The 22,595-nt window shown below is 52.5% G+C and overlaps 1 protein-coding gene and 1 non-coding gene across 6 annotated transcripts; both read left to right on the forward strand.

Annotated features, from left to right (window-relative positions):
• Nucleotides 1–1,507: 1,507 nt before the first annotated feature.
• EIF4G1 (eukaryotic translation initiation factor 4 gamma 1) lies at nucleotides 1,508–22,362 on the forward strand. Of its 5 annotated transcripts, none has more exons than XM_054480996.2 (33): nucleotides 1,508–1,657; nucleotides 2,472–2,528; nucleotides 2,744–2,837; nucleotides 3,127–3,213; nucleotides 4,310–4,486; nucleotides 4,700–4,799; nucleotides 6,660–6,772; nucleotides 7,603–7,695; nucleotides 7,900–7,966; nucleotides 8,255–9,076; nucleotides 9,335–9,423; nucleotides 9,517–9,703; nucleotides 9,794–9,927; nucleotides 10,089–10,247; nucleotides 10,412–10,600; nucleotides 10,787–10,984; nucleotides 11,207–11,353; nucleotides 11,881–12,117; nucleotides 12,272–12,376; nucleotides 12,483–12,642; nucleotides 12,856–12,956; nucleotides 13,517–13,619; nucleotides 13,871–13,973; nucleotides 14,206–14,438; nucleotides 14,576–14,694; nucleotides 14,820–14,992; nucleotides 15,630–15,755; nucleotides 15,908–15,989; nucleotides 18,282–18,380; nucleotides 18,488–18,622; nucleotides 18,744–18,825; nucleotides 18,962–19,102; nucleotides 21,736–22,362. In XM_054480996.2, exons 3-33 carry the CDS (start codon nucleotides 2,778–2,780, stop codon nucleotides 21,915–21,917), a joined length of 4,803 nt encoding a protein of 1,600 aa, XP_054336971.1. In that variant the 5' UTR covers nucleotides 1,508–1,657; nucleotides 2,472–2,528; nucleotides 2,744–2,777; the 3' UTR covers nucleotides 21,918–22,362. The 5 variants fall into 5 exon arrangements, with proteins under 5 accessions (XP_054336971.1, XP_054336974.1, XP_054336976.1 ...); XM_054480999.2 differs by having other exon boundaries at nucleotides 10,415–10,600; XM_054481001.2 differs by lacking the exon at nucleotides 3,127–3,213.
• LOC129034427 (small nucleolar RNA SNORD66) lies at nucleotides 12,701–12,776 on the forward strand. The gene has a single exon (XR_008501904.1). It is a non-coding gene; the product is annotated as a small nucleolar RNA SNORD66 (small nucleolar RNA).
• Nucleotides 22,363–22,595: the final 233 nt, after the last annotated feature.

Here is a 22,595-nt window from a genome sequence, read left to right on the forward strand (position 1 = left end):
TTTGAGACAGAGTCTCACTGTCATCCGGGCTGGAGTGCAGTGGCGCAATCTCGGCTTACTGCAGCCTCTGCCTCCCGGGTTCAAGGAGTTTTCTGCCTCTGCCTCCTGAGTGGCTGGGACTACAGGCGCACGCCACCAGACCCGTCTAATTTTTTGTATTTTAGTAGAGATGGGGGTTCCACCATGTTGGCCAGGATGGTCTAGATCTCCTGACCCCGTGATCCGCCCGCCTCGGCCTTCCAAAGTGCTGGGATTACAGGCGTGAACCACCGCGCCCGGCCCATGATCTTTTTAAACGACGAATCTCATACTACTTGCCTAGTTAGAATGTTTCTATCCTTTTAATTTCCTTTGTTATAGGCCTTTCAAGGACCTAATCTAAATTCTTTTCAAAGCCTGCATAATTCGTGTTGTATCACGATTTACTTAGGCAGGACTGAGTCTTTAATTTCTTTCTTTCTTTTTTTTTTTTTTTTTTTTTTGAGATGGAGTCTCACCCTGTCGCCAGGCTAGAGTGCAGTGGCGCAATTTCGGCTCACTGCAACCTCCGCCTCCCGGGTTCAAGCAATTCTCTGCCTCTGCCTACCGAGTAGCAGGACTACAGGGGTGCGCCACCAGGCCCAGCTAATTTTTTATATTTTAGTAGAGACAGGGGTTTCACCACGTTGGCCAGGATGGTCTAGATCTCCTTACCCCGTGATCCGCCCGCCTCGGCCTCCCAAAGTGCTGGGATTACAGGCGTGAGCCACCGCGCCCGGCCCATGATCTTTTTAAACTACAAATCTCATACTACGTGCCTAATTAGAATGTTTCTATCCTTTTAATTTCCTTTGTTATTAGCCTTTCAATGACCTAATCTAAATTATTTTCAAAGCCTGCATAATTCGTATTGTATCACGATTTACTTAGGCAGGACCGAGTCTTTAATTAATTAATTAATTTATTTATTGTTTTTGAGATGGAGTCTCGCCCTGTCGCCAGGCTAGGCTAGAGTGCAGTGGCACAATCTCCGCTCACTGCAACCTCTGCCTCCCGGGCTCAAGCAATTCTCCTGCCTCAGCCTCCCAAGTAGCTGGGACTATGGGTGCGCCACCACGCCCGGCTAATTTTTGTATTTTTAGTAAAGATGGGATTTCACCATGTTGGCCAGGATGGTCTCGATCTCTTGACCTCGTGATCCGCCCACTTCGGCCTCCCAAAGTACTGGGATTGAGAGGCGTGAGCCACCGCGCCTGGCTTTTTTTTTTTTTTTTTTGGCCGAGTCTTTGATTTCAGTTTCTCAGCCCTCAACCAGCACTTCGCCTTCTACTTAGCATGCACTCAATAAATGCTTGCTTGAAGTATGAATGAACTAAAGAATCGCGGAACAGAGAGAAACACAGAGGGGAATCGGTCTGGGAGTTTCAAAGTTCGGGAGGGGACACGGAGGGGCGGGCTGTGGCTGTCATGTGACGGGGCGGGGCAAATCCCATGTGCTCGGCGGCGCAGATTGCCCGGCGCGGCTCCGCCCCCTGCGCCGGTCACGTGGGGGCGCCGGCTGCGCCTGCGGAGAAGCGGTGGCCGCCGAGCGGGATCTGTGCGGGGAGCCGGAAATGGTTGTGGACTACGTCTGTGCGGCTGCGTGGGGCTCGGCCGCGCGGACTGAAGGAGACTGAAGGTAAAGCCGCCATGTCCGGGCCCGACCCGGCCCCCCCACCCCCTCCCCCCGCATCCGCCGCCATCCGGGCCGGGACCGGCCACCCTGCGCCGCCGCCCCGGCTCCCTGGCCCCGCGGCCCGACCCAGGGCCCCGGCCCGCCAGGGTCCCGATCCCCGGCCCACGTGTGCCTGGCCCGGCCGGGCCTGGCTGCTGGGTGGGGGTGGGGAGCGCAGGGCCGGACTATGCGGGCCCCGCGGGCTGGTAGGGCGCCGGGTTCGTCGCCGCGAAATGCCACTTCGGCCTGACCCGAGGAGGCCCGGCAGCCCACGGGCGCTGGCACCACGGCTCCCGGCCCGCCGCCCCCTCCCCCCTTCGCGGCCCGGCCGCCGGGAAGTGACACGTTGTTCTTTGGCACTGGCCCGCGCTGCGCAGGGAGGGCGCAGGGGAGGGAGGCGGTAGCGGCGGGCAGGGAGGAGCCCCCGGCCCCGCCCGCCCTCCGGGCCGACCCTCACTTGCCTGAAACCGGCTCCTCGACGGCCGCCGCCCGCCTGGCCTTTTAGGGCCTGACTCCCGCCCTTCCTGGCCTACACTCCTAGGCGGCGGCAGGCCTAGCTTCTGGCCCAGTGCGGGTTCCCCGGCGGCAGGCGTACCTTGTGTGCCCCTGGGCCAGGCCCGAACCCGGTGTCCCCGGGTGGGGGGTGGGGACACCACGGCCGAAGCAGCTAGCTCCGTTCGTGATCCGGGAGCCTGGTGCCAGCGAGACCTGGAATTTCCGGTCTGGTTGGTCTTGGGCCCCGCGGAGCCAGGTTGATACCCTCACCTCCCAACCCCAGGCCCTCGGATGCCCAGAACCTGTAGGCCGCACCGTGGACTTGTTCTTAATCGAGGGGGTGAGTGAGGGGACTGTTCAGGAGGTCAGGGGTTGGTTGAAAGTGATGCGGGTTTGACAGCATGTTGATGGGGACAGGCTGTATCTTTTCTGCTTCACCCTCTTGGCATCTCTGGGACTCCGTATGGGACCCAGCCCTTGCATCAACCCTTTCACCGCCCCATTTGCCTTAAGCTTGGGTCCCTTCCTCTTCCTGAGGCCACTCTTTCCCAACAGGTGCTGGGGGGACCCTGATGTGGCACCAAATGAAATGAACAAAGCTCCACAGTCCACAGGCCCCCCACCCGCCCCATCCCCCGGACTCCCACAGGTAATTAGGGAGGAATTAGCAGGGGAGGGGGTAGGGGAGACCAGGCAGTCGGGCAGGAACAGGTTCCAGCCTCCGGATTTTCCTACCCCCATCTGTGTCAGGGCAAAGTGCAGCCGCCTGCTGCCAAATTGAGACAGGGCCCCTGGGCTGTCCCCGGGGGCTGTCACGGGGAGGGGGTATGTGGATTGTTAAGGCTCTTGCCGCAGATCTGCTCCCCTTATTTCACCAGCTTGGGTTTCTGCCCCACCTGGGCTTCCCCTCTTGCTGAACTCTGGTCTCCCCTCTTCAGCCAGCGTTTCCCCCGGGGCAGACAGCGCCGGTGGTGTTCAGTACGCCACAAGCGACACAAATGAACACGCCTTCTCAGCCCCGCCAGGTGAGGGGCTGTGGGGAGGGGAGTAGGGGACCTGGGCGGGAGCAGTGGAAAGCTTTGGCCAGTTTAGGTCTAGGATGGAAACTGGAGGCCCTGTACCTGGCCTTAATCCTCTGTGTTCTTTCATGCGGCTCTGCGCCTTGCCCTGTTGATTACTTACGGTGGCTGGTCCCTTGGATAGTATGTTGTCAATGAGGGTGGCATTACTGGGATCCTAGTGCCTCTGAGAATTGGGGGCAGTGCTTTGGGCCCTGCTGCCAACTCTTGCTTTCCTATTTGCTCCTTTTACCGGAGGCTGCCATTGCTCTATAGCTCTCTCTGCTTTCTCTTTGGACTGTGGTGAGGTAAACACTCCAGCTGGTCCTTGCGTTTCTCTGTTCCCCAACTTCTTCCTTACTAAGTGGGAGGATTCTTGTCCTGTCCTATTGCCTTCATTCCCTCCCCCCGCCATCACCTTGGGGGTAATTCTCTTCTTTCCTATCCCCATGTGCTCTCAGGGAGGATTCAGGTCTCTGCAGGTAATACCCCTTTCCTAACCCTGGACAGTCTTCTGGTCTCATCCTTACCCTCCACCCTAGTCAGGGGCTAGACACAGGGAATGGGGATCTTCAGGGTGGTGACTTGTTCGGTGTCCAGGTTCTCAGTTGGAGGCCGAGTGATGCATGTTAGGGGCTACATCTTGAAGAACGCGCATCTGGGGACTGGGATGCTGTTGCATGTTACGGTTAGCTCCTCATTACATGCTGGTGGAGCAGTGCATGCTGGGGATATGTTGCCCGAAAGGGCCTTACTTAGGCATGATGCATCTCGGTGTTAGGAAGCCTCTGCAGAGGGGTAGTTTGGTAGAGGTGACGTGCGTGTATGCATGGCAGCGAGAGAGTAAATCGCTACAGGATGCAAAGTGTACATCTGAATTTGGAGGGCGTGTGTGTGTACAAGAAGCCGCTGAGCCATTTGGTCAAGTGGTCTTGGAAGGGTTGGTCTCCATGTTCTGAAGCCCACAGTACTTCTTTCCAGGCTATAGAGACATTGTGGAGTGGCTATTTTTTGTCCACTTCCTCCTCTTTACAATGCCAACTGCTTTCCTCCCTCCTGACAGCACTTCTACCCTAGCCGGGCCCAGCCCCCGAGCAGTGCAGCCTCCCGAGTGCAGAGTGCAGCCCCTGCCCGCCCTGGCCCAGCTGCCCATGTCTACCCTGCTGGATCCCAAGTAATGATGATCCCTTCCCAGATCTCCTACCCAGCCTCCCAGGGGGCCTACTACATCCCTGGACAGGTGAGGCTGGGGGCTTGGAGCCTAGATGCCACAGACCCATATACCTCTCACTTCCCTCACCCTGACCGTCCAGTTCCATTGCTTTTCCAGAGGTGGGACTTCCTTCTGGTCATTGCCCAGAGTTGGCTTGACTTGTCTTGACCTACGTTCTTTTTGGAGTCTGATGTGGAACTCATCGCTCCCTCAACTCCTTCTCTCCCCCTCCCCCACCAGGGGCGTTCCACATATGTTGTCCCGACACAGCAGTACCCTGTGCAGCCGGGAGCCCCAGGCTTCTATCCAGGTGCAAGCCCTACAGAATTTGGGACCTACGGTAAGCAGGGGAGGGAGTCAGAGGTAAGAACAAGCCCAAGGGAGCATCTAAACTCATCTGCTGATTTCTAAAGCAGAAGACCCTTCCCAGGCTTGGCTTCCGGTCTAAAAATGATAAAGTTAATAGGTGGTAGGGATTGGTGCTTAATATTTAACTGGTGTTGATTGTGGAGAGAAAATTTGATTTTATTGCCAGGAGAGTTAGAGTCTTCCCCACATCAGGGAATGTAGGATCAGGCACCAGCCTGAGAGCCTATTAGTAGGCTTTCCCTGTGACACTTCTTCCATGGTTGGGAGCCCATGTAATGCAAATTTGGGAGGTTTTTGTAGCTATTTTTTATTTATATTCTAGGGAACGATTAGTCTGTTCTTTATGGCAGTGGCTTCCAAGTTTTTTGATCACCTATCAGGAAAAGTTTTGAGTATGAATCTCTCATACATATATGTTTTTGTTTATATGTATGCAAAATTTAAAGAAATACACTTGTGCTTGTCAAAAAACAAACAAGTGGAATTTAGGGATGAAATTAAAGAATGCGCCCGGATCTTGCTTGTAATCCCAGCACTTTGGGAGTCAGGAGGACTGCTTAAGGCCAGGAGTTTGAGACCAGCCTGGGAAACATAGTGAGACCCTGTCTCTATTTTAAAATTTAAGGGGGGGCTGAGCACGGTGGCTCACGCCTGTAGTCCCAGCACTTTGGGAGGCCAAGACAGGCGGATCACTTGAGGTCAGAAGTTCGAGACCAGCCTGGCCAACACAGCGAAGCTCCGTCTCTACTAAATTTTATTGTTATTATTTTAATTTTATTTTTGAGACGGAGTCTCGCTCTGTCACCCAGGCTGGAATGTAGTCGCACAGTCTTGGCTCTCTGCAGCCTCCGCCTCCCGGGTTCAAGCGATTCTCCTGCCTCAGCCTCCCGAGTAGCTGGGATTACAGGCATGTGCCACCACACCCAGCTAATTTTTGTATTTTTAGTAGAGATGGTGTTTCATCATGTTGACCAGGCTGGTCTCGAACTCCTGGTCTCAAGTGATCCACCTGCCTCAACCTCCCAAAGTGCTGAGATTATAGGCGTGAGCCACCACGCCTGGCCCCGTCTCAACTAAAAATACAAAAATTAGTCAGGCTTGGTGATGCACTCTTGTAATCCCAGCTATTCGGGAGGCTGAGGCAGGAGGATCGCTTGAACTCAGGATGTGGAGATTGCAGTGAACCAAGATTGTGCCACTGTATTCCAGCCTGGGCAGTAGAGTGAGACTCCATCTCAAAAAAAAAAAAAAGGGGGCGGGGGGGGAAGAACTCACCCACTTTGGAGATAGTTTGCTTTAAGGAATTAATATTTCTTCGTCTTGAGCCTAGTTCATAATGTTACTTTGTTTCTTTGCCCCTTTGTAAAGGGCTGGAGACAGGAACTAGACTCAAGTTAAATGGAACAGGGTTGGCAAATCTCTTTCTCTCATTACCAGCCAAAGACCTGGTTCTGTTTCAGGTTCAGAGTATGCGTGTACATGTTGATAGCGGGTGGGGTACACACACGAGAGTAACTTGTACGGTGGAAGGACAGACATAAGTCCTGCTGGTCACTGGTGTGTGGTGGGGAAAGAGTGCCTGCCTACTAGGGGTGCGTGCGTGTGTGTGTGTGTGTGTGTGTGTGTGTGTGTTAGGAATTCTTGTAAACGCAGTTCAGACTGGTTCCCCAGCTTTGACAGACACCTAATTCCCTGGGGGAGGAGGGCAGGGCAGGGCAAGGGGCCGGCTGTGGGTGGTGAGAGGTTTTGGGGTGGGAGGTGTCAGGCAGGCATTAGTATATGGTTGGGCCCTGACGCTACCACCATTCTTCTCCGTCCCCCCTCCCCCAAGCTGGCGCCTACTATCCAGCCCAAGGGGTGCAGCAGTTTCCCACTGGCGTGGCCCCCGCCCCAGTTTTGATGAACCAGCCACCCCAGATTGCTCCCAAGAGGGAGCGTAAGACGGTGAGTAGCAGTGAGGGGCTCCGGGACATCTGGGAAGGGGAGAATCAAGGTCAGGTGCTGCTGGGACATTGTGCCGGAAAGAGCAGTGACTTGAGGAGGAAGGAGCTGAAAGTGGGCAGAGAATGGGGTCTGTGGAGGGCTCAGGTTCTTTGTAAGATGCTAAGATTTCAGCATTAGAAGCAGGTCATGGAAAGACTGAAGTGGCTAGCGAGGAAGTTCCTGCGAGACCTGGGTGCTGGGGGGTTGGAAGAACTATGCTTGGTTTTGGGTTTCTGGTGGCTTGCCTTGGAAATGGTTTGTTTTCTGTGGCCCCAGCCCCCATTCCCCCCCTGCCCCCCCAGTCCTGGAAGCTCTCAAGGCCTCCGCCTCTGCTCAGTCCTCAAGCCCTGGGCGTGGTGCCCAGAATAGGGTGCCAGAGCTGGGGAAGCCGCTGAGTCACCCTGGCTCCACCTACTGGATCTGGGCCCTGCCCCCAGAGATCAGGCACACTAGCCACAAGTGAGCCGATTGGGTGCTAGATGGGGGTCCTGGGCCCCAGGGTGTGCAGCCACTGACTTGGGGACTGCTGGTGGGGTAGGGATGAGGGAGGGAGGGGCATTGTGATGTACAGGGCTGTTCTGTGAGGTCAAGGGTCTCTTAAGGGTAGGAGCTGGGGCAGGGACTACGAGAGCAGCCAGATGGGCTGAAAGTGGAACTCAAGGGGTTTCTGGCACCTACCTACCTGCCTCCCAGTGGGGGGTGGGGAGTTGGCCCAGAGTCTTAAGATTGGGGCTGGGTGGAGAGGTGGGCTCTTCCTGCTTCCCACTCATCTCATAGCTTTCTTTCCCCAGATCCGAATTCGAGATCCAAACCAAGGAGGAAAGGATATCACTGAGGAGATCATGTCTGGGGCCCGCACTGCCTCCACACCCACCCCTCCCCAGGTACTGTCTGCTTTTCGAGTGATACCCTGGCTGGGATGTCTGTTCTGCCCTGGACTCCCAAGTCCCTGGATCTTTTCTTTCAACTAAGGGATTTATTTCCCTGCTTTCCTGGATTTCTAGGCAGAGCTAAAGTAGAAATGGCTCTAGTAAAGAAGGGTTGTGGGACTCTTCAGTGCAAACTTGGTAACCCTTTGTGTCCTGCAGACGGGAGGCGGTCTGGAGCCTCAAGCTAATGGGGAGACGCCCCAGGTTGCTGTCATTGTCCGGCCAGGTAAGTAAGCCGGTGGGACGGAGCTTTTATGGGGAAAGAGAATGTTAACAGTTTAAATGCTGAGGTGGTGGAGTGACTTGAACTGGGTACTAGAGAATGATGACTTAGATTTCAGGTTGTGGGATTTTGAGGGTGAATTGGGTTTTGGATGAAAGTGGAAGTATAGCTTAGGTAGGAGAAGAGGATGCGGGGGTATTAAGTTGGGAATGCCTTGGCTGGAGGATGGGGAGGAACAACAGCAGTGAAGCACTTGCCTTTAGTTGTTCATTCTTCCTTCCTATGGTACAGATGACCGGTCACAGGGAGCAATCATTGCTGACCGGCCAGGGCTGCCTGGCCCAGAGCATAGCCCTTCAGAATCCCAGCCTTCGTCACCTTCTCCGACCCCATCACCATCCCCAGTCTTGGAACCGGGGTCTGAGCCTAATCTCGCAGTCCTCTCTATTCCTGGGGACGCTATGACAACTATACAAATGTCTGTAGAAGAATCAACCCCCATCTCCCGTGAAACTGGGGAGCCATATCGCCTGTCTCCAGAACCCACTCCTCTCGCCGAACCCATACTGGAAGTAGAAGTGACACTTAGCAAACCGGTTCCAGAATCTGAGTTCTCTTCCAGTCCTCTCCAGGCTCCCACCCCTTTGGCATCTCACACAGTGGAAATTCATGAGCCTAATGGCATGGTCCCATCTGAAGATCTGGAACCAGAGGTGGAGTCAAGCCCAGAGCTTGCTCCTCCCCCAGCTTGCCCCTCCGAATCCCCTGTGCCCATTGCTCCAACTGCCCAACCTGAGGAACTGCTCAACGGAGCCCCCTCGCCACCAGCTGTGGACTTAAGCCCAGTCAGTGAGCCAGAGGAGCAGGCCAAGGAGGTGACAGCATCAGTGGCGCCCCCCACCATCCCCTCTGCTACTCCAGCTATGGCTCCTTCAGCTACTTCCCCAGCTCAGGAGGAGGAAATGGAGGAAGAAGAAGAAGAGGAAGAAGGAGAAGCAGCAGAAGCAGGAGAAGCTGAGAGTGAGAAAGGAGGAGAGGAACTGCTCCCCCCAGAGAGTACCCCTATTCCAGCCAACTTGTCTCAGAATTTGGAGGCAGCAGCAGCCACTCAAGGTAAGGTGTGGTTGGACGGTAGAGGTAGGGCAGGCTAGGGAATATGGTTCCTTACCCTCCTTGATGACCTCCCATTTTTGCCATGTTTCTGGGTCCCTGCAATGGAATCTAAGAACTAGATTAAGGACTTTTAAGCCTAAAGAGGGTGATGCAAAGGGGAAATATTGTACTTTGGCTGCTTTCTATTTCCCAGGGATTAAGAGTACTCCTTAAATTACTGGCAAAGATCCACGCTTTTATTTATTTATTTTTAATTAGTGGCAGTATCTGTGCCAAAGAGGAGACGGAAAATTAAGGAGCTAAATAAGAAGGAGGCTGTTGGAGACCTTCTGGATGCCTTCAAGGAGGTAAGGGAGCAGAAAACGGGAGGGGAGAGGGCCAAGTTGAGGTATGGAACAGTGGTCATTCTGCAACCAAAACTGGATGTTCTGTTGTTCTAGGCGAACCCAGCAGTACCAGAGGTGGAAAATCAGCCTCCTGCAGGCAGCAATCCAGGCCCAGAGTCTGAGGGCAGCTGTGTGCCCCCACGTCCCGAGGAAGCAGATGAGACCTGGGACTCAAAGGAAGACAAAATTCACAATGCTGAGAACATCCAGCCCGGGGAACAGAAGTATGAATATAAGTCAGGTATGCTGAAGAAAGGGTTGAGAATGGCTTGAGTTTTCTTATTAGGGCCAGAGGAGGCAGTATGATTGCTTCATTCTGTTTTCGTTGCAGATCAGTGGAAGCCTCTAAACCTAGAGGAGAAAAAACGTTACGACCGTGAGTTCCTGCTTGGTTTTCAGTTCATCTTTGCCAGTATGCAGAAGCCAGAGGGATTGCCACATATCAGTGATGTGGTGCTGGACAAGGTTAGTGGCTTGAGTTGGGGAGGGGATGACAAGTTTGTGCTGGATGGATTGGGGAGGGGGATGACAAGTTTGTGCTGGATGGATTGGGGAGGAGCCTGAGGTCCTGAAAGAGCAGTCAACCGCTCTAGCCCGCTTCTGAGACCTTTTCCTGTCCTTTGCAGGCCAATAAAACACCACTGCGGCCACTGGATCCCACTAGACTACAAGGCATAAATTGTGGCCCAGACTTCACTCCATCCTTTGCTAACCTTGGCCGGACCACCCTTAGCACCCGTGGGCCCCCAAGGGGTGGGCCAGGTGGGGAGCTGCCCCGAGGGCCGGTGAGTGGGGCTGGGTAAAGGGGCAGGTGGGCAAGGAGTGGGAGTGGATGATTCACTTGTGTCAGTGCCCGTGGAGAGGAGTTTGCCCTGGAGGCGTGTAGTAGTTGTGTCACATATTGCGCTGACTAGTTCCATGTTCCCTCTTGTCTTCATCCCTTGCTTAGCAGGCTGGCCTGGGACCCCGGCGCTCTCAGCAGGGCCCCCGAAAAGAACCACGTAAGATCATTGCCACAGTGTTAATGACCGAAGATATAAAACTGAACAAAGCAGAGAAAGCCTGGAAACCCAGCAGCAAGCGGACGGCGGCTGATAAGGATCGAGGGGAAGAAGATGCTGATGGCAGCAAAACCCAGGTACTGGCAAGTCGTGCTTTTGGTCTGTCTCCATTTCTTCTCCAGGTCTGCCATCTGTGCCCTCTTTGCTTCTTTTTGTTCTTATCACTAGCATCTGTCATGCCTCAGTCCCCACCACCCTCTCTTGTCCCTCCCAACAGCCTGTTCTGCGACCCTCACTGGAACTCTTGTCTCTTCTCCCTCCAGGACCTATTCCGCAGGGTGCGCTCCATCCTGAATAAACTGACACCCCAGATGTTCCAGCAGCTGATGAAGCAAGTGACGCAGCTGGCCATCGACACCGAGGAACGCCTCAAAGGGGTCATTGACCTGATTTTTGAGAAGGCCATTTCAGAGCCCAACTTCTCTGTGGCCTACGCCAACATGTGCCGCTGCCTCATGGCGGTTAGTTTCCACTGGGTTCTAAATCTCGTGGTCTAGTTGCCCATTTCTATTCCCAAGACTCCTTGAGTCCAGCTTCTTGGTTCCCCTCCAACTTGTGCCTCTTCCAGCTGGAAGGAGGCAGAGCTGGGGCCAGAGATTTTCCTGGGTCAGGTAGTTAGAGGCTCTTGGAGGGCCTTCCCTGCCCAGGACTAGTCTGAGTGTGACATTCTCTCTGACCTACAGCTGAAAGTGCCCACTACGGAAAAGCCAACAGTGACTGTGAACTTCCGAAAGCTGTTGTTGAATCGATGTCAGAAGGAGTTTGAGAAAGACAAAGATGATGATGAGGTTTTTGAGAAGAAGCAAAAAGAGATGGATGAAGCTGCTACGGTGAGAGAAAACCCACTATCGATTCTACTCCCCACTTACCTCCTTCCCTTACCCAGATGCTACTCAGCTGTAGAATTTGGAATGGAGATAGTGGTGTCTTGGGGATTTCTCTGGCTCAGGACGTTTTTTTCCCTTTTTGAGGCAGTCGTGCTCTGTCACCCAGGCTGGAGTGCAGTGGTGTGATCTTGGCTAGCCTCCACTTCCCGAGTTCAAGTGATTCTCCTGCCTCAGCCTCCCAGGTAGCTGGGATTACAGGCATGTGCCACCATACCTGGCTAATTTTTTTGTATTTTTAGTAGAGATGGGGTTTTACCATGTTGGCCAAGCTGGTCTCAAACTCCTGACCTCAAGTAATCCGCCTGCTTCAGCCTCCGAAATTGATGGGATTACAGGCATGAGCCACTATGCCCAGCCAGCCTGCCTCAGGACTGAGTGCTTATTGCTAGGTTTGGATATCCAGGTAGAAAAGAGTTTTAGCCGAGTGGCTGGTTATCTTTTTGACACAATCCCTGTCCCGTGAATGTCAGGCAGAGGAACGAGGACGCCTGAAGGAAGAGCTGGAAGAGGCTCGGGACATAGCCCGGCGGCGCTCTTTAGGGAATATCAAGTTTATTGGAGAGTTGTTCAAGCTGAAGATGTTAACAGAGGCAATAATGCATGACTGTGTGGTCAAACTGCTTAAGAACCATGATGAAGAGTCCCTTGAGTGCCTTTGTCGTCTGCTCACCACCATTGGCAAAGACCTGGACTTTGAAAAAGCCAAGGTAGAGGTCCTTGCATCTGGAGGGGGATGGGCTGAAGCATATGTGGGGCTCACTGAGCCCACAGTGATGGGGCGGAATGCCTGAGGAGGGGTGGGGCCTACAGTTATAGGTGAGACATGAGAAGTTCCTGGTCTGATGCCTTTCTCCTCCCTAGCCCCGAATGGATCAGTATTTCAACCAGATGGAAAAAATCATTAAAGAAAAGAAGACGTCATCCCGCATCCGTTTTATGCTGCAGGACGTGCTGGATCTGCGAGGGGTGTGTGTCCCCCTCCTCCCCACTGCCAGCCTGCTGCCTCCAGTTTCTGACACTGCCTTGTCTGGCCTTCCCTGACATCATCGTGACTGGCCCTCTGTCTCCACAGAGCAATTGGGTGCCACGCCGAGGGGATCAGGGTCCCAAGACCATTGACCAGATCCATAAGGAGGCTGAGATGGAAGAACATCGAGAGCACATCAAAGTGCAGCAGCTCATGGCCAAGGGCAGTGACAAGCGTCGGGGTGGTCCTCCAGGCCCTCCCATCAGTGAGTTCCAGGCTGGGATTGAGAAGGGAGCAGTGAAGGGACCGGAAGGTTATATACTTTCCTCTGATGACTTCCTGTTAGTGCCACGTGTCTGGGCCACTGAGACCCCATGATGGAACTGAGGATCTGAGGAAGGGAGGCTAGGGGTGGCCCAAGGGGAAGGGGCTGCTAGGATTTATTCATTATTCCAGTATGCCCCTCTTTTTGTGTCAGGCCGTGGACTTCCACTTGTGGATGATGGTGGCTGGAACACAGTTCCCATCAGCAAAGGTAGCCGCCCCATTGACACCTCACGACTCACCAAGATCACCAAGGTAGGGGTGTGTGCGGGAGTGGGTGATTCAGCTCAGGTTTAGATCTTAGTCCCCTCACTTCTCTAAGGTTGAAAAGGTGACAGCTGAATGTTTCCTCTTAGACTAACTGGTTGGATTGCTGGAGACAAGACTGCCAGCTGTAGAGGGAGGGTGATACTCCCATTAGTCTGGACCAGTGTTTGGCAAACACACACACGCACACGTGCCAGATCCAGCCCATTCATACATCCCAGGACCCAGTAGTGGTTTTTACATTTTAAAGTTGTGAAAAATTAAAAAGTGAATGGTAATTTGTGCTGTGGAAATTAAATAAAATGTAAATGTCAGTGTCCATGAAGTTTTATTGGAACATAGTCACACCCATGCCTTTATCATCTACAGCTGGTTTCATGCTACTGTGGAAGAATTGAGTAGTTGCAATAGAGACTGGCCCTTTATTAAAAAAGATTTTCTGACCCCTGGACTGGGCCATTGACTACCTGTTTGGCTGCATATGGTGGTGCTGGCCAAGATACTCAGCCGGGTTAGACCTATGATTCTACTCCCCTTTTCTTCTTCAGCCTGGCTCCATCGATTCTAACAACCAGCTCTTTGCACCTGGAGGGCGACTGAGCTGGGGCAAGGGCAGCAGCGGAGGCTCAGGAGCCAAGCCCTCAGACGCAGGTATGGAGGCAGTGTGAGGAGCTGGGTGGTTATCCGTCAGAGCTCCCTTGAGGATAGAGCCTTTTCTGTTAGGGAGGCCTTCAGTACAAGGTGGTTAGGCAATGCAGGCAATAGAGGAGGTTTGTGTTGTGGTTCCAGGGATTGAACTGCTTTACTTTTGGGACTGGGACCAAGTGTCCTAAACTGGCAAGTAGGGGATAAAATGCAGGAAAGGAGAAAAAGATTTTAATACGGATTTTCTGCATCCCCAGCGTCAGAAGCTGCTCGCCCAGCTACTAGTACTTTGAATCGCTTCTCAGCCCTTCAACAAGCGGTACCCACAGAAAGCACAGATAATAGACGTGTGGTGCAGAGGTGAGGTTTCCTGGACGTCTTTGTTATTCACACTGGGGGTACGTGATTGGGTTCTGGTTGTTGCCATAGGATGGAAATTCTTCATACCTGTCCTGGTTGGAGCCCTTGGGTTTTAGTTTGGGGCATATTCATTATGCCAAGAACAAGGCCCAACAGTTGCTCAGCATGTTGTGTAATTACATGAGTGCCTGGGCAGTGCAAGTGAGTGAAAACGTGTCTGTCTTTCTTCCAGGAGTAGCTTGAGCCGAGAACGGGGCGAGAAAGCTGGAGACCGAGGAGACCGCCTAGAGCGGAGTGAACGGGGAGGGGACCGTGGGGACCGGCTTGATCGTGCACGGACACCTGCTACCAAGCGGAGCTTCAGCAAGGAAGTGGAGGAGCGGAGTAGAGAACGGCCCTCCCAGCCTGAGGGGCTGCGCAAGGCAGCTAGCCTCACGGAAGATCGGGACCGTGGGCGGGATGCCGGTGAGAGTCTGAGAGAGGAATGGAGGGAAAGGCATTGGCTGCCTTGGGACTAGCTGGTCCCCAGCCTTTTGAGAGCTCCGAATCTTGTTTGCTGGGAAGACTGAAAAGTCCCTCTAATCTGTGTTCTCTTCCCACAGCGAAGCGAGAAGCTGCCCTACCCCCAGTGAGCCCCCCGAAGGCGGCTCTCTCTGAGGAGGAGTTAGAGAAGAAATCCAAGGCTATCATTGAGGAATACCTCCATCTCAATGACATGAAAGTAGGCAGTGGGAGTGGCGTGTGATTGAGGAGTGAGCAGGGAGGGATCATGCTGGCAGGCATAGGGGTCTGGGGTCTGGGTCAGACAGTGACTGGTCTCTTCCTCCTGTGCCCTGCACCCCTCAGGAGGCAGTCCAGTGTGTGCAGGAGCTGGCCTCACCCTCCTTGCTCTTCATCTTTGTACGGCATGGTGTCGAGTCTACGCTGGAGCGCAGTGCCATTGCTCGTGAGCATATGGGGCAGCTGCTGCACCAGCTGCTCTGTGCTGGGCACCTGTCTACTGCTCAGTACTACCAAGGGTATGAGCGGCTTCTCTGGGCCTCCCACTTACACAGATCCACAATTTTCTGCCTCCTTTTTGGGACCCTTGGAACCTTGCATAAGAGTATAGGTTCCCTGGCCGGGTGGGGTGGCTCACGCCTGTAATCCCTGCGATTTGGGAGGCCAAGGTGGGTTGGATTCCTAGAGGATCACGTGAGGTTGGGAGTTCTAGACCAGCCTGGCCAACATGGTGAAACCCTGTCTCTACTAATAATACAAAAATTAGCCAGGTGTGGTGGCGCAGTAATCCCAGCTACTCGGGGGGCTGAGGCAGGAGAATCACTTGAACCCAGGAGGTGGAGGTTGCAGTGAGCCGAGATCGTGCCATTGCACTCCAGCCTGGGTGACAAAAGCAAAACTGTCTCAAAAAAAAAAACAAACCCAAAAAAAAACAGTATGGGTTCCTTGACCATCCCGGTCAACATAACTTTAGGGGGTTAAACGGGGTGAAAACCATCTAAGGACACAGAGGTGGCCTTAGCTTGAGATAATTGTCCCCATGTCTAGAAAATGTTCCCAGGGGTTCCATAGTTGATCCCTTAGCCATGCCGTGTTGCCCCAGAAGGAGAGTGGGGACCTGGCCTAGAATGTCTTGACTTGGAGTTCCCTTTGCAGGCTGTATGAAATATTGGAATTGGCTGAGGACATGGAAATTGACATCCCCCACGTGTGGCTCTACCTAGCGGAACTGGTAACACCCATTCTGCAGGAAGGTGGGGTGCCCATGGGGGAGCTGTTCAGGTAAGTCCCCCTGGGTGGAATTCAGGGGAGGTAAAGACCAGAGGGAAGGTGGTAGGGAAATGGCTGGGTTGGATACCCTGGTTTGGAGGGAGATGGAGTAGTGGTGAGGGAACTGTGGAGGCTGTCAGCATGAGGTTTTTCTCTTCTTGTAGGGAGATTACAAAGCCCCTGAGACCGTTGGGCAAAGCTGCTTCCCTGTTGCTGGAGATCCTGGGCCTCCTGTGCAAGAGCATGGTGAGTGAGGGCCAGGAGTCCAGAGATGCCTCCCACGGTGTGGTTTTGGCTGTTTGCTGTGGCCCTGAAGCTTCATGGTCCATTGGTGGAGTGGAGTGATGGTGATGGCAGGATTGTGTTGGTACCTGGGAGAGGAAATACTGAGGTGGGCCATCTCCCGCACACCAGTTCCTATCATGAGTTCTGGCCAAGACTGGAGGAGAATGGCAGTCTAAGACCCTAGGCCCGTGATTGATGCATTTATTTATTCATTCATTCAACTAGGGTTTTGTTGATGATCATTTATCATATACTAAGCACTAGGGACACAGCAATGAATAAAACACAAGAAACAAGTTGGTGGAGAAAAAGGAAGAAATGGGCCGGGCGCAGTGGCTCACGCCTGTAATCCCAGCATTTTGGGAGGCCGACGTGGGTGGATCACGAGGTCAGGAGTTCAAGACCAGCCTGGCCAATATGGTGAAACCCCATCTCTATTAAAAACACAAAAATTAGCCGGGCGTGGTGGCAGGCGCCTGTAATCCCAGCTACTCAGGAGGCTGAGGCAGGAGAATCACTTGACCCGGGAGGTGGAGGTAGCAGTGAGCCGAGGTTGTGCCACTGCACTCCAGCCTAGGAAACAGAGCAAGACTCTGTCTCCAAAAAAGAAAAAAGAAATGACAGCTTGATAAAAACAACAGTAAAGCGTGACATAAAACAGTTGAAATAGAGTGGAGTATCTTAAGTACTGTGGGGTTGCAAAGGAATATTTGACAATATTCGTGACAGGAGGCTTTCAGGGTGCTGAAGCGGCTTTGTGAAAGTTAATTGGTAACTAGCGAATATAAAGGCAAAAAGATGGGGAAAGGTAAATTGAGTGTGGTACTTAGTGGAAGTGAGAAGTTGGGGTGAGTGTGCAGTTGCAAGGGTTCAGCCATCTGGAACCTGGAGGAATCACACTTGCGATTTAAAGGAATTGTTATGTCAACATCATTTAATTCTTTTAAATAGACGTGTACCAGGACAAGTTGTTGTTGTTTTTTAACAACAAATAAGCATATTGAACTATTTGTGTATTTCATCCACTCCAAGGTGCCATAGATTATGAGTGCCATAGATTATAAGACATTCTTTATGCACTGTTAAGAAAGAAAAGACTGGGCCGGGCGTGGTAATCCCAGCACTTTGGGAGGCCAAGGCGGGTGGATCACGTGAGGTCAGGAGTTGGAAACCAGCCTGGCCAACATGATGAAACCCTGTATCTACTAAAAATACAAAAAAATTAGCTGGACATGGTGGTGTGCACCTGTAGTCCCAGCTACTTGGGAGGCTGAGGCAGGAGAACTGCTTGAACCCAGGAGGGGGAGGTTGCAGTAAGTCAAGATTGTGCCACTGCACTCCAGCCTGGGCGACAGAGTAAGACTCCGTCTCAGAATTAAAAAAAGATATATATTGGCTGTAAGACAACTTTTAGTTAAAATGTGAAAAAATGGGCATGTTTTAAAATCTGTGAACTGCAATAATCTTGCTAAGATCCAGTGCCATTATTCTGTTAATAAAGAAAAAGAGTGATATCTTCATAGTCTATTGCCCCTTACAGAAAACGCGCTCAGACTGCTGGTTTTATGAGGATTTTTTATTCGTGTTAGGGATGGGGTATATTTGTGTCAAGATTTTTTGGGTTTAGGAAACAAGCATACTTGTTAGAAGTTGTCCCTTCCTAGAGGCCCTTACATCATTTTTCCTACCCTAGTGTCATAGCACTGTGGTGGACAAGTTCTCTTTTATTTTATTTTATTTTATTTTTTTTTGAGACAGAGTCTTGCTGTGTCGCCCAGGCTGGAGTGCAGTGGCGTGATCTTGGCTCACTGCAACCCTTGCCTTGGGTTCAAACGATTCTCCTGCCTCAGCCTGTCGAGTAGCTGGGATTACAGGCACCTACCACCACGCCTGGCTAATTTTTGTATTTTCTGTAGAGACAGGGTTTCACCATGTTGGTTAGGCTGGTCTCCAACTCCTGACCTCAGGTGACCCGCCCACCTCGACCTCTCAGAGTGCTAGGATTACAGGCGTGAGCCACCGTGCCTGGGACGAGTTCTTATTTATTTGGATGGTTATTTGACTGACATCTGTGCCCTGCACCAGACTGTAGGAATGGAAGGGCTGTGCCTATTAGTACTTCTATAGCATCCTTAATGCCTAGCAGGTACCTAGTAGGCTTTCAGTAAATATTTGTTGGATTAATGTGGTAGAGCTGTTGGGTCCTTGGAGAGAGAGAGCTTTGGTAAGTTGGGTTGGTCTTGTGTTTTGCAGGGTCCTAAAAAGGTGGGGACACTGTGGCGAGAAGCTGGGCTTAGCTGGAAGGAATTTCTACCTGAAGGCCAGGACATTGGTGCATTCGTCGCTGAACAGGTTTGGGGATGGAGTTGGGTTAATTCTAGCATTTGAGGCTGGCCAGTCTTCTTTCTTGTCTCACATTGGCAACCTCAACTCTTAACTGCGGGCCTTTTCCATTGCAGAAGGTGGAGTATACCCTGGGAGAGGAGTCGGAAGCCCCTGGCCAGAGGGCACTCCCCTCCGAGGAGCTGAACAGGCAGCTGGAGAAGCTGCTGAAGGAGGGCAGCAGTAACCAGTGGGTGTTCGACTGGATAGAGGTAGGTTTCTCCTGGATATTGATAAAGGAAAGGTAGTTCTTAGGGTGGGGGTGGGGGGAACAAGAATGAAGACTGAAGGGCCCAATTCAGAATCTGGGGATCATTTGTTTCTCCCATACAGGCCAACCTGAGTGAGCAGCAGATAGTATCCAACACGTTAGTTCGAGCCCTCATGACGGCTGTCTGCTATTCTGCAATTATTTGTAAGAGGAACCAGGGAGATGGAGGGGCAAGGGTGGGCCTGACAGACAAGTGGAGGGAGGTGGGTATCAGCCTTGGCCTCCCAGTTCTGAACTGGGGTAAGGGTATATTGCTCCACTCATCCCTGTCTTCTTGTAGTTGAGACTCCCCTCCGAGTGGACGTTGCAGTGCTGAAAGCGCGAGCGAAGCTGCTGCAGAAATACTTGTGTGACGAGCAGAAGGAGCTACAGGCGCTCTACGCCCTCCAGGCCCTTGTAGTGACCTTAGAACAGCCTCCCAGTAAGAGCCAGGCCACGGGGACAGGGGTGGGGTGGAGGGACTGCCACATAGCAGGGCATGAGACCCTTCATGGAAGGGTCTTAATCCAAGAAAGGTAGGTAGTCATTAGAGAGCAAAATGCCCTCCGGGTTTCATTCCTTCCTCTTACATTTGTGTTGTGTTGTGCCTGCAAGTGGAAGGAGTTAGACACAGCCTTGAAGGGTAATTGCCTGTTTTGTGCCTACCCATGTGTTTGATGCCAACAGTGCAGAGGTGATAAATGATAGGATCTTCCCAGTACCGTGTGCCCCCACGGCGTGGCACAGGGCTGAAATGCTTTGCTTACCTTGCCTCATGTAGTCCTCACAAATGTTGTTTAGGGTAGGTGGTATTACCCCTATTTTCCACATGAGGAGACTGAGGTCTCAGTGAACATGTCTCAGATTATGCGTTCAGAACATAGGTATGTGTCGGCACTGGCATGCTCACAGAGAGGAAGCCGAGCAATTTCCTGTGCTGGCCTGGAGTTAGTACTGGCGTGAGCAATGAGCCTGGGAAGACGGGTGCTCTCGGTGGGAGGACACCTGGTCTGAGGGGTAATGAGTGGTAATTCACTCCACGACAGCTGGAAGGGGAGGGGGAGAATGCTTGAAGCGAAGGCACTATGTGTGTTCTTTCTACCTATGGTAGGAAGAACTTGACACAGGGAAAAGAACTATTAAAGAAAGGCCAGTGTGGGAGAGCACAGCAACCGGTCCTAAGTGAGGCAAGATGGGGCCGAAGAGAGGGATGTGGGCCTGACCACGCAGGGCCGGGTGTAAGCCATGGCCAGAGTCTGGGGCTTTAGCCTGAGGGCAAGAAAATGCCTTCGTGGGATTTTAAGCAAGGAATAAAGGAATTTGATTTTAGTCATTAGATCATCCTGGCAATAGAGGGAAGGGTGGTTTGGAATGGGGTGAGAGTGGATGTGGCAGTGTTAGCACCAGTGGCTCAGCCTTGCTGGTGACGGTGGAGAGGAGTAGGCAGATGAAGAGATACTTAGGAAATGGAGTTGGCAGCTTTTGATTACACTGGTCTGGGGAGGGGCCATGAGAGATTAGAAGTCATGGATGACTCCCAGGATGGTTTTAAATCACAGTGGGTTTAGAAGACATAGTGTGATGTCATTTGCTGGGGTAGGCAACGGTGGATCAAGTTGAGTTGTGGTCCTTGAGTTAGGGAATCAAGAGATGTCAGCTCAGTAGCTGGGGTATCTGGGTCCTTTTGGAAAAGAAGAGGTCAGGGTAGGAGGCAGCTTTCTGAAATGCCGGCACAGGGTAACTCATGCAAGTCATAAGAGGATACGGGCTTGCCTGAGGGAGAGTGATAAGGGCCTGAGATACAGCCCTAAGGAGGTAGAGTGGACATACTGGTAGGGACCAAAGGAGGACAGGCCCTTCTGAACCAAGGACAGAGAAATTTGAGGAGAGGGATGTGGTTGATAATGCTAGATGCTGCTGTGAGTGTTTGTAGGAGTGGGCCTGAAAATGCAGGATGTCTGGAATATAAAAACATAGAGGCCACCCTGGCAAAAACAGTATTTAGTGGGGCAGGGGACAGATTCTGGATCGGAAAGGACTGAGAAATACTTAAGTGAGACAGAAAGAAGGGAAAACATCAAGTGTAGTCAAAATATTTTATTAGCTGTAAGATAGTGGTTGAAAACAGGGCTTTTTGTTTTTAGGTGGGAGAAACTTGGGCTTGAAAATACAGGGCAGAGTGCATAATCGATTGGATGGGGTCCCTGGGTGGGTATGTGTGGGATTTGGAGTGTAGGTACGGGATAAGTGAAGGTTCTGCCCTGCTGTGGCCCATTGCTATGGGGTGGAGGTAGCAGGTGACTGTGCCTAGGCAGTTTGTGACTTTGAGGCTGGGCATGCCCTGCAGAACATCCTGGCTGGCAGCATCTCATAGGATGGCTTAGAAGTGTAAGGTTTGGTTTGGAAAGACTGGTAGTGCCTTGTGGGCACTGGAGTGGGTTATGTTTCAGGGGTTATAAGACACGTGCTTGGGAAGGCCACCCAGCAGCTAGGGGTTGAGGAGAAAGAGGGTCCAAACAGGTGATGCTTGAGTTGAGTCCTGAAGGAACAAGACACGAGGAAGTTTCCGGCAAAGGATATAGCATCCGCAAAAGTGTCAAGGCCAGAGAAGGTGTGTATGTACAGGAAATGTGTGGGGAAGGAAGGGAAGTTGAGATCAGGAGTTGTCAGGATCTGTTTGGGGGGCAGTGAATGTTCAGGTTACATGTAGGATATATATAGGACTTCATGTATGATATATATAGGACTTTTAGTGATTTCCTGAATTCAGGAGTACCAATTCTGAATATAGTTTTCTCCATTAAATACATCATGGGCAGAGAGGTTTCAGGCTGCCAAGGTGAGGCCAAGCAAGTTTGTAAGGTGTTTCCGATGGCCAAGTGACTCATTGCTGTGCAGCAGTCTCAGATCATGAGATTAGCATCCTGTCAGAGGCCTAGTCACTCTGGAATGGCCACAAATGTCAGGCTGGTGCGTCAGGGCCTTGTTTGAACTGTGGAGCTTGGGAGAGTTCCCTGGGGTGGGCTGGGGTGGCGGTGGCCAGTCACGTCTAACTGCTGTCTTGCCTGCTTGCAGACCTGCTGCGGATGTTCTTTGATGCGCTGTATGACGAGGACGTGGTGAAGGAGGATGCCTTCTACAGTTGGGAGAGTAGCAAGGACCCCGCTGAGCAGCAGGGCAAGGGTGTGGCCCTTAAATCTGTCACAGCCTTCTTCAAGTGGCTCCGTGAGGCAGAAGAGGAGTCTGATCACAACTGAGGGCTGGTGGGGCCGGGGACCTGGAGCCCCATGGACACACAGATGGCCCGGCTAGCCGCCTGGACTGCAGGGGGGCAGCAGCAGCGGCGGTGGCAGTGGGTGCCTGTAGTGTGATGTGTCTGAACTAATAAAGTGGCTGAAGAGGCAGGATGGCTTGGGGCTGCCTGGGGCCCTCCTCCAGGATGCCGCCAGGTGTCCCTCTCCTCCCCTGGGGCACAGAGATATATTATATATAAAGTCTTGAAATTTGGTGTGTCTTGGGGTGGGGAGGGGCACCAACGCCTGCCCCTGGGGTCCTTTTTTTTATTTTCTGAAAATCACTCTCGGGACTGCCGTCCTCGCTGCTGGGGGCATATGCCCCAGCCCCTGTACCACCCCTGCTGCTGCCTGGGCAGGGGGAAGGGGGGGCACGGTGCCTGTAATTATTAAACATGAATTCAATTAAGCTCACTGCCTTTCTGCTTTATGGCCTGCTCCCTCTAGAGAAGGTGTTTATAGGTGGGGATCCTTCCCAGAGCTGATACTGTAGCGCTGTTCCCTGTAACCTGGCACCCCTCTTGCCTCTTCCCCTGTCCGTGATTGCAGGGATCTGAGGTTTCCTGGAAGGTTGGGCCCTCAGATGGGCTTGATGGGTGCACTCCTCGTCCGGAGGAAAGGGAGATTAGTGATAGGACATTT

Source organism: Pongo pygmaeus, chromosome 2 (genome assembly GCF_028885625.2).
Source record: "Pongo pygmaeus isolate AG05252 chromosome 2, NHGRI_mPonPyg2-v2.0_pri, whole genome shotgun sequence".
Lineage (NCBI taxonomy): Eukaryota > Metazoa > Chordata > Mammalia > Primates > Hominidae > Pongo > Pongo pygmaeus.